Source organism: Phaenicophaeus curvirostris, chromosome 17 (assembly GCF_032191515.1).
Source record: "Phaenicophaeus curvirostris isolate KB17595 chromosome 17, BPBGC_Pcur_1.0, whole genome shotgun sequence".
In the NCBI taxonomy this organism is placed as follows: domain Eukaryota; kingdom Metazoa; phylum Chordata; class Aves; order Cuculiformes; family Cuculidae; genus Phaenicophaeus; species Phaenicophaeus curvirostris.
In genome coordinates, this window is record NC_091408.1 from 9,560,623 (window position 1) to 9,579,619 (window position 18,997).

Below are 18,997 nucleotides of genomic sequence, written 5' to 3' on the forward strand. Positions count from 1 at the left end.
CGCCGCCGCTTTCCCGCCCTCGCGGCGGCCAATGGCGGGAAGGGGCGGGCGCGCGCGGACTCGCGAGGCCTCAGGGAGGCGGCGCCGCCGCCCCGGCCCCGGGCGCTCCCGGCCCGCAGGTGCCCGGGAGAGGGGCTGAGGGGGATTCACCCCCCCGCGAACGCCTCGCCCCTTGCCTCCGGCTCCCCCAAACCACCCCAGCCCCAAAGCGCCTCTTCTGCACCTACCTGCTTGCTGCACCTTCCCTCTTAGAGCTGGTAAGTACTCGTCTCTTCTCCTTTGACGCCTCCCCCCGGTCTCTCCCTGGTTTGGAAGGATGGCCCCGTCCGTCCCGCTTTCCCCAGCGGCGCCTTTGGAACATCTGGCTTGGGTTTTTTTTATCGAGATGCTTACGGACGCGGCCCCTGGGTGTTCAGAGAAGGTATTGAGCAGCTCCTCAGCTGTGCGGGTATTCAGTATTATGAACACTTCTATGATTCTTCCATGTGACTATAAAAAGAAGGGGGTTATTTTTTTTTTGTTTTTTGGTTTTTGAAGTTCTCTCTTCATCCACACTTGTGCGTTTTCACTCTGGTGGCAGTGGCAGTGTTAATAGCGACGTTTATTCTGTCTGCGGCAGGGGGCTTTGGGCTTCCAGGACTTTTTGGAAGACTTTTAAGAAGGCTAACACAAATACTTTATGTCATTTTTATTATTTTTTTTTCTGTTATAAAAAGAAATATATCTGGATCCACGAAAAAGACTCATGCAAGAAATATGTATTTTATTTGAAATTTGCAGTGAATTGTGTCTTAGTGTCTGACTAAATCATAATTAATGTTCTCAGAAAGATTGGTGTAAAATAGCCTTGCACTTGTTACTGATCAGTGGGAACCTGCTCTCCGATGTGGTCTGTTGCTTTGCTGCTGTTATTTCAGTTTTCACTATGATTTGTTATCTGTAAACTGATTAGTGCCAAAGCTTTGGTCAAACACTTATTGCAGTTGTTATATTTATTATTTCTTTCAAAGGTTATACGAACACTTTTTCCTTTCTAGATAGTTATGGTGTAGGAAAAAAGTGAAGACAACCAAAGAATCATATCTGCAAACAGTGTAGATACGTGTAGATATTTGTAGATATATGTAGATAATCTTATTTTGTTTAAATTGAAAAGACATTGGACAGTGACATTTATAAATGTTTTTCCTCTTCTTTCTTTCTTTTATTTCTCGTTTGATTACTTGTGTGTATTTGTCAGTTTGCCTGCTCTGAAGCCTAAACCTCCCTTGCAAAGTGAGGTCACTTCAATAAGAAAGGTGGCTAAGCCGGGGTTGTTGAGTGCATCTCCCCAGGTGATCACTCCCTGCTTTCTCTCTCCTTGGCTGTGGTTGTAGGGATCTATCATGATGCAACCGATTGCCAGGTGGGGGCCCCAGGTGGAAATGGGTGTGGTAGACATCCCTTTCAGATTGGAAGCTCCTGCTTCCCTTAGCAATACCCGGAGTGCTGCAGGAAGTGCCCCTGGCTCTCGCTGCAGCCAGGCCACGCCGCTGTTCAGACTCTATCGCACAAGAGCTGAGAGGACTGCGTGGCCCAAGATACCCAAGATTAAACTGCGCTTTTAACAGAAAGCAGCTCAAGGCACTTGCCTGGATTGTAGGACATCTCCACTAGAAGAAGAGAAAATCACAGCACTTCAAGCTATGGTTGTGGGCTCTCCAGATCACTAGTCTGTCCTCTGTGCCAGAAGAACCACCATAGAAGTCCTAGGTCCGAATGGGAAGGAGAGGCCACGGAGCTGTATCAGCTACAGTTTTCACTATGAAAATGGTATTTAGAATCATAGAATCAGCAGGTTGCAAAAGACCCACCGGATCATTGAGTCCAACCATTCCTATCAAACTCTAAACCATGCCCCTCAGCGCCTCGTCCACCCGTCCCTTAAACACCTCCAGGGAAGGTGACTCAACCCCCTACCTGGGCAGCCTCTGCCAGTGCCCAATGACCCTTTATATGAAAATTTTTTCCTAATGTTTCTAACCGTGCTTCTAGGCCATCAACATGCAACATGCTTATATTTGTTAGTATTAAGCACATTAACAATCCATTTCATGTCATGCTTTATTCCTTCAATCAGGCTTCCTTGGGGCTTGGACTTGTATTTCCACCTTGTACAGCGATGTCTGTATCACTGGGTGGGAGCGTTCCAGATACGGAGAGCGAGCACTGTTATTTTTCTGTCACAACAAGAAATGCTCTCCAAACAAAGAAAAACCCCGTAACACTGCACATTGAGTAGGTGAAGCCTCTTGAAAACCACAGGAAAGCTGCGATACTTTTAATTTCATGTTACCTGTCAGCCAGTCAGTCCAGGTTTATGGGGTGCAGGCTGTGCCTTATCTATTTGTGTTGCAGTTGCTTTTGAAAGATGACATTTTATGATTTTATTACATGTGTGTTTAAACTTCATTTAGTACGTGCTGTCACCAAGGGCCATGGCACTTGCTCGGAAAGAAGGCTGCAGCATTTCCAGACAACACTTCTGCCTCGAGTCACACGTAACACTTTTTGAAAGCTGCCAGTAAAGCAGGCCCAGGCCCAGGGGTTACAGGCCCGCTTTGTCTAAAGAGACAAAGGAATAAGGCTAGAGAATAAATTAGGCACGTGGCTGTGTTTTCCAGAGATAAAGGCTGAATTTACTGGTTACTCCAAAGCTCTGCAAACCACATCCCTTGCCCCAGTGGATAAATACAGGATTAGGCACCTGCAGGTGAAACAAGGGATGTGTTTGCTTGGTCACTTCTCCCAAACATTGGGGATAGCTGAGATTTTCAGGAACGTTTTTGGTGGTGGTGGTTTTACTTTTTCCTTGCGATTGGATCCAACTAAATTCAGTATAAGATAGGAGTAGGGGGGTGACTTCTGTGTGCTTGCAGTGTTCATGCACGCTGTTTACACGCTTCACGACTGTTCTTTTGAATTCTTCCTCTTGCTTGGGGAGACCCTGGAGCTGCTTTGGGTGGGTCTGTAAGGTGGTGTCCCCAGCAGATGCCTCTCGGCACCCCAGGGCATCTCTGCAGTCAGGCTCGCAGCCAGAGGCTTTCTGCATGCTTGGGGGGTGCCCCCCATAGCAGGGGTCACTGCCTGCCACTGTGTCCTAAACGAATGCAGGGGTTTGTCTTCTTCTAATTATTGGAATGCAATTGATCGGTAAGGGGCCCACTTTACACGAGTGTTTGGCACAGCTAGAGGAAAGCAACCGTACCCAAAGATCGCTGCTGGCTGTTATCGTGAGTGCAGCACGGGCTTATGAAAATGTGCTCTTGTCGAAGCCAGAGGCTCCCGTCATCTGCAGGAACCCAGTTACCGGATCAGAGGTTTGCTCATATCCACGAGTGGTCGTTCATCCTCTTTTCCTGCCCGGTATGTTGTTCACAATCAGTGCAAAAAGCAAAAGCTGGTTTTGAAGATGGGCATTAATACTGAAAAACATGGACGTGTCCTACGTACGTTATGTACATATACGTGCTTTTCAAAGGTCCGTCTCCCTTCATGGAATCTGTGTAAAGTCCTGCATGTGTTGCATATGTCAGAAAAATGCACTCATTGCCCCCATTAGTAGAAGCAACCTATTATAAATTTACCAAAGATACCGTAGGTTTAAAAATTGGCTGCATATGTCTGTGTAACGTATTCATTATATCACATTTCACGGCATTTCTGTTTCATGAAATTCAGCCTTGAATATGTCACATATGTTTTGCGTATATGTGCAATAGTCAGCCAAGTATATCCGAGTAAAGTATGATGAATGTGTTCTTTCCATATGGGAAATTAAGTGTTTTTCCAGATTTTTGAAAAAAGTTTATGAAGAGCAGCCTATACAAAATAATTACAATAAATCATTCACTTCTATTTATGTTAAAATTATAAATTTGAACAGTAACAAAGTGATTAAGAAAAAAAGCCAGGAAAGACGTATTTAAGACCTAATTCTATAAGGAGATGGAGCAGCACAGGGGGAAGGACTGCACCCGTGTATTTCAAGGTTAGCTGCTCCATGCTGTACAGTCGTGCAGACTTGTGCAGCAACTTCCATCTGATGCTCCCAGAATGATTCAGTGGCTGATGAAGAACTGCCGCTCCTCACCTCCGCGAGAGGATGAATGTTCTCTGTGCCTCGTGGAGCAAGTGCCCTGCGTGGCTGTTCTAGCCCGAGTCGTAGTTACAGAGGTTTTTAGTGTCTGTATGAGCAGCTCTTGGTAGTCATGGGTAAGTGGAGAAGCAAAGGGCGTGTTTTCCTGCAGACACACACATGTTCTCAGTGACACCAGTCCTGGTAGCTACCCACACGCTGAGGACACCGCTGTGGTTATCACTGTGCTCTGTACCTGTCTGTGATGGGCTTGACCGCACAAGTGCCCAGGTGCTGCAGGCCTTGGGCTGAATCTGTAAACTGCAAAAGGAAGCTAAAAATGGAATAAACACCACGTAAAACTTACTGAAGCACCTTTGTGTGAGGTTTGTACTATTGCTTTTTCAATGGTCTTAGCTCGGCTGATGGGCAGAGGCTCTGAGTTTGTGTTGTTTTTTCACTCTGCTTGCCCTGTGCTCCCACTGTCCCTGGTTCTGGGAGCAGAAAGTTCCCCTTCTCCCTGGGTGCTCCAGTCTCTTTTTGGCTGGGGCGTGCGCTCCAGCCATGAGCAGAGCGAGCACGGAGAGTGCTGGGGTTGTGGGCCAGAGCGCCCCTTCCAGTCATCTTAAAGGGCAGAGGAGGGGAGGTTAGAGGGGGAGCAGCGGCCCTCCTTCCAGGCTGATTTTATTTCAGGGCTGCTTTACGCATTTATTTCAGTAAATATGAAGTGAGTCTTTCATTCTGTTCCCTTTTCTGCTTGTTGTCAACTACTTCAAACCAGATGGGCTCAAAAGATAAAATGATAAAGACTCAATGTCTCTATTTAGCGTGATGCCAAGTCTGCATGCCATCAAAATATCCGAGGCAAAAAAATCTGAAAAGACAACAGTTAGCGTAATTATTATGTTAAAAGCAGGCTAGATGCTTTTCTGTGAACACAGACAATGGACCCATGAATCACTGAGATTGCATATCAGCAATTTTTTTTAATTACCATGAAGACAAATGCCATGTCCACAGTGTCTGCCACGTTTAGGTTATTATGTTGGCCCAATGCACCAACCTTCCTCCTACCTATGTCAGAACATGTTTATAGGAAGCAGTGCCTGGAAAATGTACCTTTGCATGTGTGAAATGCCAGAGCTATGGAACAGAATAATGGTGCAGGATTTTAACATCCAGATTCCCTGATCTGGACATTATCGGGATCAGTCAGCCCTACAGCCGGTAGGAGAGATCATTGCCATCCAGAAAGTGCCAAAGGATTTATTTTTTTTTTACTGTGAATAGAAACTAGGAGGAAACTGCATCCAGCTGTCATCCCAATCTGATGTAATGGCTTTTTTTTTTTTTAATTAGAACTTCCTGTTGTAATAGGCAATTGTTAGAATTAATATTTTTTCACTGCCATGTCACTCTCCTGTAAGGAGACTGTCAGTACTGGTCTGGGATGGTTCTGCAGTGCACGTGGCTGCCTCAGGACCTCAGTCCCTCCCGCTGCTGTCTCCAGTGGCACCGTAACATTTGGTATTGTGCCTGTTCATAGTGGAGAAATAAATGTATGTTCCTCTGGTGAGCGCTTGCTTATTTAGAGGTGTAGGCTCCGGTTTACAGGATTTCCTAGTGTTCCAGCACCTTTAAAAAAGGGTGGTGGGGCAGTAAAAGCAAATACTTCTGAAACTGAAGTGAGCTCGTGTACAAGATTAAAAAGGCAGACCTAGCACCGGATGCTCCTTTTCCCATCAGGAATGTGGCATCTTGCTGGAGGTGGTTTGCTTCAAGGTCCTTTGTGCTTTCCAGAACCTTTGTATCACTGGACTTACAGGACAACTTCTTTCTTTATTTTGATTTGTCCCCTTCCCCCTCCTGTTGTAACACTGAACTGCACATCTGATTCTCCGGAGCTGTACGCAGTAATGCTGGCAGAACATACAGATACATTTCATACCATTAATCAGATGAGCAAAATATTCACAGCTGAGAGAGGATGTCGCTACTGTACCAGCTACAAGGTTTATCTTGGTACTTTATAGTATCACAGTTTTCGTGATGGGCTGTATTGAAGGGGAATGAACACCAACAGCTAAAACAAAATTCACCTCTTCAGACATGAACTGGGGGGGTGTTTCCCTGCATGGCGGGGGGGTGGAACTACTCAGGAGCAAAAGTCTTAACAGGCTGAGTAGATGTAGCTGAGTGATAGCTTTAACTGCATAGGGGAGCAGACAGCTCAACAAACAGCCCTGTTATTTCGTGGTATTTGATTGCCAGCGTCCCCAGTATGATCTTAATTCTGAGTAGTTTTCTTCACATTATGAAAGAAACCACCAGCACATCCTAGAAGAGCAGGGCATGGATTAAACACAGCCAGGTTTACTTAGAAAGATTACTCTAGTAGGGAGACCCAGGCTGGAATTTCAGAATACTACAAACAACAGAAACCCCATGCCTTCCTCCTGAGTCACTGCCGTCACTTGCTCGGTAGCACCCTGGTTGTACCTAAACATCAAACTTTGTGTCTCATCATTGCTGTAACATTGTCTAGTATTAATCCAGGCAGGCATGTGCCGTGTTTTATGTAATGATCCATACTTCCACACCACAGACACACAGCCAGAAAAGGAAACACATTGATTTAGCGCTCGGTAATCCTTCTGTAATCCCCAGTCCTTTGGTTTACATCACTAACATGGCTCCTACAGTAGTCAGTGTTCTATCTTTGTTCTTGGCAGGCTGAATTAAAGGAAAGATTTATTAATTTGTAAGTTGGCTTTGTAGATGCATCTTAAATGTGCTAAAAACCAAAGCAGTCCAGAAGCCAGAACTGACTTAACTATAAAAAGCTGCTCTTTAAAACTCAAACCTTTGTGACAATCCAATTCAAGCTGCAGAGAGCAGTTTGTTGGCTCACTAAAGCAACTGCATTGTATAGGGCTAAATTTAACAACTGTCTCATTGCAGGCCCTCAGCCTACTTCCTTTTTCACTTATTACTACAAACACAATTAATCTCCTCTTTCCTTGCTCATCTATACCTAGGACTGCAGTGCTTTATGGCTCATGTACTGATAAGAGAAAGGAGTTGTAACTAATGTAAAAAAAATGTTACAAGGTCAGAGATCACCATTCATTCCAGTAGTGATAAATATTCCATGTAATTGCTAAACAAACGCTGGTGTTTGGGGTTTATTTCTATTAGTTTATGAATGCTGGTTGCTTTCTTCCCTCTCACAGTGCCAAAGACGGTGATTCTTGGGAGGAAGCCTTCTGTAATAATTTAGCTGTCATCGCCTTCACTCCTAAGTCCTTTAGGCCAGATACAGGCTAGCCCTGTTCCTTGCTGGCAGGTGAGATTCCGGAGCTAACTCCAGTGGCTTAACGTGGTTCTCCACTCACAACCTTCCTCTAGCAAGTCAGCTTAACTCTGGAGTGATAACTATGCTCACATTACAGTTGTAAGGAGCTTTACAATTTTTTTCTTGAAAAAAAAAAAAAAAGAACTGTTACTTTCCTGGATGCGCTCAGAACTGCATTTTACAGTCTATAGCAATATAGACTGTCCTTCCTGTTGGAAATCATTCCACTTTGGGGAAGTTCTGGTCAGTTCCTTAAGCAAATAAACTTTCAGAAGACTGTAATTCACATTCAGACTGTGGCATTTAGACTCAACTCTAAATCAAACAAAGGTAGTCTCGTGGCTCATTTCGAGGAATCTATAATGAGAAAGAATAATCCCTTTACTGAATGTTTAAATAAAATCAGCAGTGATGTAAAGTGTTAATGAAGTAATTGTTGTAATGTGCAAAAAGTATCACAGGGAGGGTGCTTTGGTGATGGGAAGTGAGTAAGTACAGGATGGGTCTGTTCTTGCAAGCAGCTCTGCAACACGTCCCCTTGCATGAAGCTGATGAAACTCCTCACCCCTGTGTCTGCCTGCTAGTAACGGTACAGATGCAGTTCATGCCCTCATTTTCACTTCAAGATTGCATGACTGAGTTTATTTTTAAATCTACCTAGTCAGACCAACATAAATATTTAACCCCCAGCAAAGGGCAGTAAGTGGTGAAGGCACACAGTAATCTTTACAGTATCTTCCAAAAGACCTATTAGTAAATCTAAACATCCCCTGCGAGGCTCCATAGTTACTTTAGACACTGACATTGACAGTAAAGTGGCATTTTTTTCGGAGGAACGACTATACTCCAAGGTTCCTGACTTTCAGGCTCCGACCCAATAGCCCTCTTCCCAAGATACAGGGCATTAATCCACTCTTCCTGGGGGCTGCCACTGTGCCAAGGGCATAGTCTTTGCATCAAAAATTGTTTCCTACAGTGGCTGTAAGATGTGCAGGCCTTCACTGCAGATGTATCTTGTGCGCTGCTTTGGGGCCCGAGGTCGAGAACTGCACAGGGGTGGCTGGAAGCCAGCGCACGGGCCAGCCCTGCCAGGAGCAGAAGCCAGGCTGTGCCAAAGCCTTGGAGCTGCACAGTAGCCCTGGAGCAATAGGTGTCCTAACGGGCATTCAGAACAGAGGATGTGCTGAGCCTGGAGCTGCCCTGAAAGGCTGGAGAGGTTTGCATCTTCGCCCCCACACCGGTCTCGAAACTGGCTTCTCCCCGCTTACAATCCTCTCTGGGGGCACCTGTGTGGTGCCTTTTCCTATCAGAAGGATGAGAGGAGGGAGTGGCTGCTGCTTCTCCACCGGGACCAGGCTGTCTCATTTCCTACCCATCACCATTTGCCCTGGATTTCCTTTCCTTTTCTGCTGGATGAGCATTGAACCTACAGCTCAGTTCTATGTCGGCTGCCGTGGTGTAGAGGAACGCTGGCACCCTCCAGGCCATCCACCCCCCAGCACCGTGCAGAGTGGCTCTTGCATCCATTGAGAAGAAGGGGGGGGGAAAGGAACTCAATGGCAACTCCCCTTGACTCAGGATCATGCAAAATCAGGCTTTAACTTGCAGTTGCAATGCGATCCTCCATACAGCTACTGAATAGTAAAGAAATAATCAAAGAAACGTAATATTTAAAAGTGTTGTCACACTTCAGAATGTGGAAGGCCAAGTTTTATTTAGAAAAGCCTGGCAATGCTATCCTGTTATGGTGTTTTAATTGAAAGAACATCAGGCTTGGTGTTTGAGACTTTGAGTCCAACACATTTTCTGTCAGTAAAGCACAGCTGGACAGCAGACCCCAACCTTCATTTGCTTGTGTGTTTTTTCTTAAATAATTTCTGAAGTCTTTTGATGTTGCTGTTCACTTCAGTTCTGGTGACTTTTTCTTTGATGTCCGGCTCGGTACAGAGGCAGAAACAAATATTCCCAATAATGTATCAACAGTGCACAGAACACTGCATAGAACACCGCAGTTTATAAAGCGGAGTTCCAGTTCCCAGGCTGCCTTCTTTTCACTAAGCCAGCCCTTGCTAATTGGACTTCAGTGGGAGAGTTGTAACTTTGAGACTGACTCCAGCAGTCAGCTGTCTCTAATGTGTTTCAAAAGAATGCAAATGCTGCTTCATGAGTCAAACAAAAACCACTTCATGAATGAATTTCAGCTCCGTGACTGCAGAGATGACAAGTTTAAGGAGTCATTCGCACTGTGTGGGTAAGGATTTAGCCATGCCATTCCCTAACTGTTAACAGGAGTTGTGTAGCTGAATCCCAGACTTGCCATGCTGAACCTTACCCCTAACTCTCCAAGGAGAAGGGCGCTAATTGGATTGCCGAGTTTAAATCCTTCAGCTAGTCAGTCTATGGAAAGGATTTAGCACTGGCTCTACATAGCTTTGCAGTGCAGTGCAGGGCAAGATTTTTTCCCCCCTTTCTTTCTTGTGATTAATTGTGAGGCTTGAGGTGACAGGAGACATAATGAAATTCATAAATGCCAAAGGCCATCCCTCGTCACATTCCTGGCTGTTGGTTTAAGTTAGCAACTGACAGCAGTGTGAACAAATCAAGGTTGTTGTGATAGCCTTTCAGTCAGGGGGAAGAAAAAGTAACTGACAATGAGAAACCACTGGCGGTGGTTTAATGGGTATAAATTTTAAAGAAAGAGTGATATTTTACACAGATTCAGATTCTTGGATACGTCAATGACTTACAAACAGATGTATTCTGCCCCCGTGGCAGTCTGAGGGATTCCAGTCCTTTTTCACAGCAGAGGATGATATTGGCCCAAGTTGTTTAAGCAACCTGCCAAAGAAAAGCTGTTGCCAAACCTGTAGCAGAGAAGTGACTTGTTCTGTGTCTTTGTTGGTGACTGGCATTGCTCTGCTTGTTATGGATTTTAAAATTCCACTCTGGAAAGCTTGCAGCTTGAATAAGTAGCATAAACGTTAACCTAGGACTCCCACTTCAGCCTGGAAATACATTTTGCTACTTCCCCACATCCAGGTTTGAATTACAGTATGAGGAGTTGCTTCAAGTCCTCTTTCCCCAGGCCATGACAGTGCGGAACACGTCACGTCTGAGTGTATATTGACCAGACACTGATGCGATGATCTTTTGAGCCAGCAGCCAGCAGTCTCTCCTTGGGGTTTTTGTGATCGGAGAAGGACACACAATGGACAGTTGCTGTGTGGAAGTCCAGAACTGCCAAGGGCTTCATTTTTTTCCAGCCAAAGATCCTGATGCGATGATCCCACCCTGCTGTTGCTAAAATCTTCTTGTCTGGACGGATGGTGATATCAGATATGCCAGGATTGACAAGTTCGTGTGTTCTGCAAACCTGTGTGAGAAAGTTATAGATGTGCTTTAATTGCTGAAGACAGAAGAAAAAGGAACCTTGAGGGATTTTAGAAGTTATGATGCCCACCCAGATACGCTGGTATCACATATAGTTTTGGAGCTTTTCAACATGTGGTGGCCAATGCCTTGGTGAGAAAAACTATAGACAGCAATGGAAAAGACCTTAACTCCAGCCCATCTAGCTCCAGCACCATTCTCGAAAAAGAAAAGCATCCCTTGCATGTTTTTAGTTTATATTGCCTCTAAAGCTATCTGTGTTCTGTCACAAGTGAAGCCGTGTCAAGGTTTTGAGAACCAGCCTCACAGCTTTGCTCTTTGCTACCCTTGCATGAGCTGTAACGTTCAGAGCTATCTCCATATAATTTCATAGAATCATCAGGTTGGAAGAGACCCACAGGATCATCGAGTCCAACCATTCCCACCAATCTCTAAACCATGCCCCTCAGCACCTCATCCACCCGCACCTTACACACCTTCAGGGAAGGCGAGTCAACCACCTTCCTGGGCAGACCGTTCCATTGCCTAATGACCCTTTCAGTGAAGAATTTTTTCCTTATGTCAAGCCTGAACCTCCCCTGGCGGAGCTTGAGGCCATTCCCTCTTGTCCTGCCCCTGTCACTTGGCAGAAGAGGCCAGCTCCCTCCTCTCCACAACCTCCCTTCAGGTAGTTGTAGAGGGCAATGAGGTCTCCCCTCAGCCTCCTCTTCTCCCGGATAAACACCCCCAGCTCTCTCAGTCACTCCTCGTAAGACTTGTTCTCCAGCCCCTTCACCAGCTTTGTCACTCTTCTCTGGACTCGCTCCAGAGCCTCAACATCCTTCTTGTGACAGTAGTTCGAATACTACTCGAACACAGTATTCGAGGAGCGGTCTCACCAGTGCCGAGTCCAGAGGGAGAATAACCTCCCTGGACCTGCTGGTCACGCCATTTCTGATACAAGCCAAGATGCCATCAGCCTTCTTGGCCACCTGGGCCACTGCTGGCTCATGTTCAGTCCCATGCTGAGATTCTGAGCTGATGTCCAAACTACCTGCTACTTATTTCTACTGCTGTGCCTCCTTGCAAAGACCCCCAGTAAGCTGTGGTAGCATTTACCACAGTCTTGAGAAAGGAATGCTTCCAGGAATTAGGTTACCATGTCAGAAAATCTGTACTTCTAGTACTCCTTCCCAAGAGATACTTACACCAAATTTCAAGAAGAGGATTATGACTCAGTTATTGATTTCAATCTTGGAAGCCTTTTGTTACTGTTTAGAGACTGCAGGGGCACAAGTTTCTGTGGGGCGCAAGAAATTGAGAGGCATTCAGCTTCCTTCAGGAGGCACTGGGGCTGCAGAGGACTTAGCCCTCGGAAAGAACAGTTTTCCCTTCAGTGACATGAGCTTCCCCTGAAGCACAGAGGATAAGCTGAATACACCCCACTTGTGCTGCTCTCCCCTCAGGTAGCTTGTGCTACTCCGCGGTTTGCTCTGAAGCACACGCGGTGTGTGTGCACACCTGTGGATGGTGAGACAGCCAGGCTTCTGAAGACACCTTGTGAGCATGTGCTGACCTGGAAGTGCTGTTAGTTGTAAGCACAACTGGAAATAATGCGTCAATAAGTCTACTTCAGACCGAGTCTGTAGGTATCTTGTACCAACACTTACTTACTGTAATTCAGTGCCCATTTTGAAACACCTTGTGCTGTCTGCTGTTTTTCTGAGGTGGGAAGGGACTGACAAGCACATTACATCCAAGTAGCTTTCCTCCTCGAAGGACGTTCCATGATGTATAATTAATACAGGCTTGTAAAAAGCATATGAATTGCAGATAGTTTTAACTGTAATACTGCATGTAGACAACCAAAAACTCCAGAAGTGCTGGTCACAGCTGGTTTCAGATGCAGCTGAACATGTCTCGGAATCTTACAGGGACAAAACTATAAGTAATAACTTTTCAACTCTGTAACAACTGCGCAGCAGCCCATTTAAACAGCAAGAGATGTGCAATTCCATGAGAAAGAAGACTAAATAGAACTTGACGTGCTTCTTGCATGCTCCATAAGTTCCTCTTTTAAATAGGACCTGACAAATGTGTCTGTACCACCTCAGAAGAGAGGACAGCAAGTTTTGCTCCAGCCTGATGAACATTAGGACACTGTGTCTGGGCCCCTGTGGGGCTGCTACTGTAAAACCTGCACTTTTTGCTAGCATGTACGTTCTTCCAGGCTTCCAGTTACACTAATATAACACAGCTTCAGTGCGATTTTTGTTGGCATACGCGTACAGGCAAGGGAAGGATTTATTGCTTACATCACCAGCCTGGCAAGTGTCAGATGGTCCTTACTCTGAAACTGAGATCATTAGCTAATGGCTATAACCAATCCTGGGCGTGGTGCTTCCCATCTTTACTGTCAATTACGTGGGCAAGATCCATACAGCACAATCAGGGTGACTGGGAGAAGCTGCATGTCATCAGCAAGCTACAGCTTGAAAATGAAGCCTATAATGGTGATGCCCTTTGGCTATGGAACATGAGGGAACAGCGGGCATTTGTGCACGATCTGCAAATACAAGAGGTGAGAGCGAAAAACAAAACAAAGCAGAACAACTCGCTCAAGGTATATGCAGCCAGGTGAAATCCTAGTGCCAGGATTTGTGCCATCTAGTCACTTGGGGCAACTGCTGTTGTCAAATGCATAACAGCACCATTTCCTAATCAGAAAAACAGTTTGCAGTTAAGAAAACAAAGAGGTAAAAACAGGTGAGACGCTTTCAGCCAGTCGTGACCAAGGACACTTGTGTCTACTAGCAGAGGCGTTAGGAAATTCTGACCTGCTGAGGCCAACAGATACCGACCCCTCCTTAGCACACGATTTCTCTCTTTTTTTAAACTTTGCATTCATACACCCAAATCATGTCTTTAAGCTCAACTCTTATTAGAAAAACAGCCAAGATAGCAGCAGCCTTATCTTCAGCATTAGAGGGAAAGCCGCAGCAACCCAACCAACAGATCTTAGAGAATGTTTTTTCTTGTCATATAGAAAGGCGCTTCTGTGATTATCAGATTTCTTAGTTCTGCTTTGTTTATTCACCTGCTGAAGCTGTTTACCTCCTACATTCTACCACAAACATCATCACATAGTTACACTATCTTGTCCAAATCAGAAGGCTCATAACCAATCCAGTCATTTGCTGACAGTGCTGATTTCAGCAACTTTCTTTTAGAAGACAATACACCAAACTTTCCTCATAGCAATAAACTATGAAGTTACCTTCATCATCTATTAATTGACACACTGGAACACTGCCACTTCAAACAGAGCTCAAGTACCATCATTGCATCATTATTTCTCCAACAGTAGATAGCTGTGCACCACGTTTACTTATTAAAACCTTTTAGAATAAAAATAACGTGCCACTGAGTGGCTTTCCAACATCTACCATTACCTCAGGTACCTGGAATGTCAGGAAAAAAAAAAACCCATCTGGTTTATATTATTAATGCAATAGTGGAAAAAAACTTAATCTATGTCCTTGACAATCGCTTGTGCTCATATGAAAGATGCATTTTATTAGGGCATTCACACTATCCATGAAGCACAGAAACATTCCTTATAGTTTATAACACAACTTTCTTACAAGGAAAGCTACTGTCTCTTGGTGTGAGGTGCTGAAGATGTAACTAATCCTGCCTCTCCTGGGAATGTGAATACCCTGTGGAAAACAATACCTGGAATATTTCAGGTGAACAACTGTTTATTTTTCCCGTGAGTCATACCTGTAGCCCTGCATTACGGTTAGCTCATAACTGAAATGTGCTGCGGAGAACAATATTGTCTTTGAATTTAGAAAAAAGCTATGCAATGATGAACATGAAGAAGCAGCTTCCTCTCTAGCACCAAAGCGTTGGAAGCTTTAAGAAGCCTGTCATGATGTCAGATTTCTGACACCTTGGCCTTAGAAAACTAGTCTCAAACTGGGACTTACCTGCTCACCCTCCTTCTGCTTCCCTGAGCTGAGAGTAGCCGGTCCAGCTGCGTGACAACAGTGGCAGAAAGGCCCAAACCATGACAATTCTGTACCAGACTTGTTAAAACTTTTTCTCCACATTTTTTTAGAACGCCATTGCTACTTATTCAGAGTCTAGTGTGGCTCTTCTACTTTGTGTCTCTTTTCCTATTAAAGATCAGCTGTTCTCCTCAGTGAGCACTGCGTCCTCCACACTTCATCTCAGTTGGATGCATTTACACCACTGGGACCCTGGTGCCCTCCCAGTCCGTCAGTGCTAGTTCTGCCTAACAGCTGCTGTACCTTCCCGGTGCCCCCCAGGTGACCAGTCACCGCTGGATGCCCACACACTTGCTTTTCTTCCTGTAACGCTGTTCAGATAACAGCATTCACTTGCCACACTACCTGAAAACCTCCACAAAAGCTGCAAGCTGGAAGAGTGATTATCGTTCTTCCATGAATTGGTGTATCCAGCAGCTCTCTTCTCAAGGACGACAGAATCACAGAATCATAGAATAACCAGGTTGGAAGAGACCCACCGGATCATCGAGTCCAACCATTCCTATCAAACAATAAACCACGTCCCTCAGTGCCTCGTCCACCCGTGCCTTAAACACCTCCAGGGAAGGTGACCCAACCCCCTCCCTGGGCAGCCTGTTCCAGTGCCCAATGACCCTTTCTGTGAAGATTTTTTTCCTAATGTCCAGCCTAAATCTCCCCAGGCGGAGTTTGAGGCCATTCCTTCTTGTCTTGTCCCCTGTCACTTGGGAGAAGAGGCCAGCACCCTCCTCTCCACAACCTCCTTTCGGGTAGTTATAGAGAGCAATGAGGACAGGGGGGCATACGGGCTGGTTCAGGACCTCTTCACTGAGCATTCAGGGAACAAGTGCCACAGTGGAAGAGGTTAGAGCCCTCAGCAGCAGACGGGCTATACACGGGCCATTGTAATTTTCAAGAGACTTATTTATGCACTTCATTTCCACATTTAGTTAAAACCTACTTAACCCCTTGGCACTGTTGGAACACTTGCTAAAGTTGCTAGATTAAGCAATATTTATTGCCATTTGCTGGCATAGCCTGAGCTGGTGATGATGAGACCTCCTTCCAAACCAGCCATTCCAGGTATGCAAACTGATAGAGCCAATTAAGTTATTTTCCCTGTCTCCGGCTAGGGCTGTAAAGGTGCCAAGGAAAGCTGGTTACCTAAACCTCATGTCCTCTTGGTGCTAGGCTACTCCTACTCTTTTTGTCTCTGAAGTATTTAATGGAATATTTCTGTCTTTCCCACAGTGGAAACAAACCTCTACCCATTTAAGTAGAACCTTTGGAAAAGCAATCCTTTGTTTCTCATTTTTATAACTCATTTATAAAGTTTAGGACATTCCGAAAGCTGGATAGTACTAATGTGATAAATGAAGATACAAAGGCAATGGCTTGAGTAATGCTAGGCTTGTGTGCCTGTTATAAATTTGGTAAAACCAGAAACATGTGAGAGAGGTCTTTTTCTTTTTTTTTTTTAAATCCTCACCATCTTTTGCTAAGTCCAGTCACATAGCACAGACATTCTAACCAGTCTGTGATTAATTAGCTAGAGATCAGCAACAACTCCTCTTCATGACTAAATATTTTTTCAGTCTATCAAACTGTTAGTGCAAAGTGGGATAAATGACACTAGAGGGCCCGTGATCCTGACCTGGAGGTTCTGTTGCTCATTGAGGCTCCAGATGCTAAGCACCTTTTCAGATGAGCCCGAGATCCCCTTGGCCTTCTCTGAGTCAAAGTCAAGGCTCATCACTGGCTCCGGGTGGCAAACAAGTTGGCTCAACGCTTTTCCCATTGACAAATTCCAAAGGACCACCGATCCATCTTCATAGCCAGCCAGGAGCAGAGGCTGCGAACCACCGCTGAGCTGATCAAGAGACAAGTAGAATTGTTTGAAAAATAAATAATCGGTAAGGAAAATCATCATCCCATAGTAGGTTTCAGTCCAAGCACCAAAAAAAAAATTAAATAAATGAATTGCTGACTGGTGTAGAAGTGAAAAGTTTAGAAGTGTGAATGGGAAATCTTGATAGTCCATCCACTAACAAATGGGTTACTAGGTAACTGCTGACATGCACTTGTGGTGTTTAGACCTGCTTATAGAAATCTATGTTTTTTATATGTAATATGTATCTAAGGTATACATTTATATACACACATGTAGAAAATCTCTCTGAAATCCAAACTATTGCAACACCTGAAAAAAAAGGCTGCCTGAAGTTTTCAGAAGTTTTACTTCATGGCCTGAACTTTGCTCGTGCTCCTTAAAAAATGATGTAGAGCAGTTGAGTTACCATCAGGCTCTACAAACCTGTATGGAGAGCGAAAGAAGTGTCACGCTTAAAGGTTCCAGTTTCACATCGCCCCGTGTAGGGTTACACACAGGGATCATTTACCCAAGTGCACCCCAGTGCTTAAAGGTAAACACTGAACCTCTGTCAGGAGCCTCTGGGTGAGTCACCAAGGGGTTAACGGGCGCCTGGGTCCCGCTATAACCAATTGAAAGCTATTTTGATTAATGATGTCACAGGCCAAAGGGCACGGCACCCTGGGCAGACACCTAATTTATTTAAGCCTCTGAAATAACTCGAAGAAGGGAACATTACTGGATTACATGTCACACTTAAAGAAAATATTCATCATTGCTCCAGCCAAAAGACTAATGACCCCATGAGCAGTAACTGGTTATGTGAGCGAAGATGCAAATCCCTAATGAAAAGCAACTAAAAACAGGCATCTGTTATTGCCAGTTATTTCTTTAATAAAAGAAGAAACACCAAAATAGACATTAGGACTACAACCACCTCATGCAGGGAGAACCTATCAATAGCCTAAAGAACCTATCAATAGCTTCTTCAGCTCTTTCCAAACACTGTCTGATCCTACAGGATTCGTTTGCTTGGAGTTCAGTTCAAAATTAAGGTAAAGGACATCTATTAAGCATTAATTTTGACTGGCATCACATTGTTGAATGAAATTCTTCAAGCTCTCTGGCTGCCAGTGGCACAGTACAAACCTGCAGTGGCCAAAGTCTCGCTGCCTCTATTGATGGTGCAGACTGTGCTCCCACTGGTTGTTATTTCTTCTGGGGGGGAGTTAAACTAACAAGAGACGGGTGGTTGAGGTAGCAGGACTGCTGAGTAAAAGCCTCATGTTCTTTCTCAGATTTATTCAGCCTAAAGAAGTGTTTAACTGAGGAATGGATTTCACGAGAAAATTGCCCCTTAAAAGAAGGGAACCAAGAGGCAATCCCTTGCCTCATCTTTCTGAACAGGTCCGCCCACCCCTAGGATCCAGCAGGAGCCTCTGCCCTGGCTTTAAGAGCCCCTTTCTTTGGAGCAGGCAGGGCGCATGCTCTGGCTAGACAAGCCCACAGAGAAGGCATCTCATAATGCCCAGAACTGTGAATGATTTTCCTGTCAATTTTTGATTTTTTAAAATAACATCAGACCAATGAATGTATGTCATATACATGTGAATGAATGTTAACTCGGCAGGTATTTTGGATGAACAGTATCTGCTTCTTACAGCAGGTGAGAAGTTAAAAAAATTCCAAAGGAAACAAACATTCCAGATTTTATTTATATTTAATAAAGGCCAAAAACCTTCAAAGCAAAATGAAGTTATTTCATAGGTACTTTAGTTATGCTTAAAACAAGTCCCCAGTGTGGGCATAGCCCTCACCCCAATGCTTTGTCCAGCTCTTCTATGAGCAGGACTCCTCTAGCGCCCTGGGGCTCCACAGAAGGTACAGCTTTCCCTGGCCAAGGAAACAAGGTTGGGATGGGCAGGGCTGGCTCTTCTCTCTTACTCAAAATGGGATGGCCAGATTTTCCTAGTGCCACAACCCTCATTAAGAGAAAAGAGACAAGCGAGTGTTTGTTCCGCATTATGGGAAATGCCAAGCAAAAACTATGTTTTCTTGTGCTGTGGGTATCCTAGTTTGGATGTGAACACGCGTAAATTGTAGGTGAGATCTAAGAATGGTCTGTTTTAAAAACAAAGCATTGTTTTCAATGAAGTGAAGGTCTCCCACACTTCTTCCTGACTTTCCCTAACCATATGAAGTGTAATATTTCAATGAGTACGTATACAAACTTA

General features: G+C 44.7%; 1 protein-coding gene across 5 annotated transcripts in view; it reads right to left on the bottom strand.

Moving 5' to 3' along the window:
• Positions 1–9,093: 9,093 nt before the first annotated feature.
• GNB1L (G protein subunit beta 1 like) overlaps positions 9,094–18,997 on the bottom strand; it is a 46,492-nt gene continuing 36,588 nt past the window's right edge. For 2 of the 5 annotated variants that reach the window (XM_069871098.1, XM_069871099.1), the window contains exons 6-7: positions 16,548–16,763; positions 9,108–10,845 (exon numbers count right to left, since the gene is read on the bottom strand). In XM_069871098.1, the coding sequence (XP_069727199.1) occupies positions 10,579–10,845; positions 16,548–16,763 (483 nt within the window). In that variant the 3' untranslated portion in view covers positions 9,108–10,578. Of the gene's footprint in view, positions 10,846–16,547; positions 16,764–18,997 lie in introns of all 5 variants that reach the window. The other 3 variants (XM_069871097.1, XM_069871100.1, XM_069871101.1) reach the window with 3 other exon arrangements.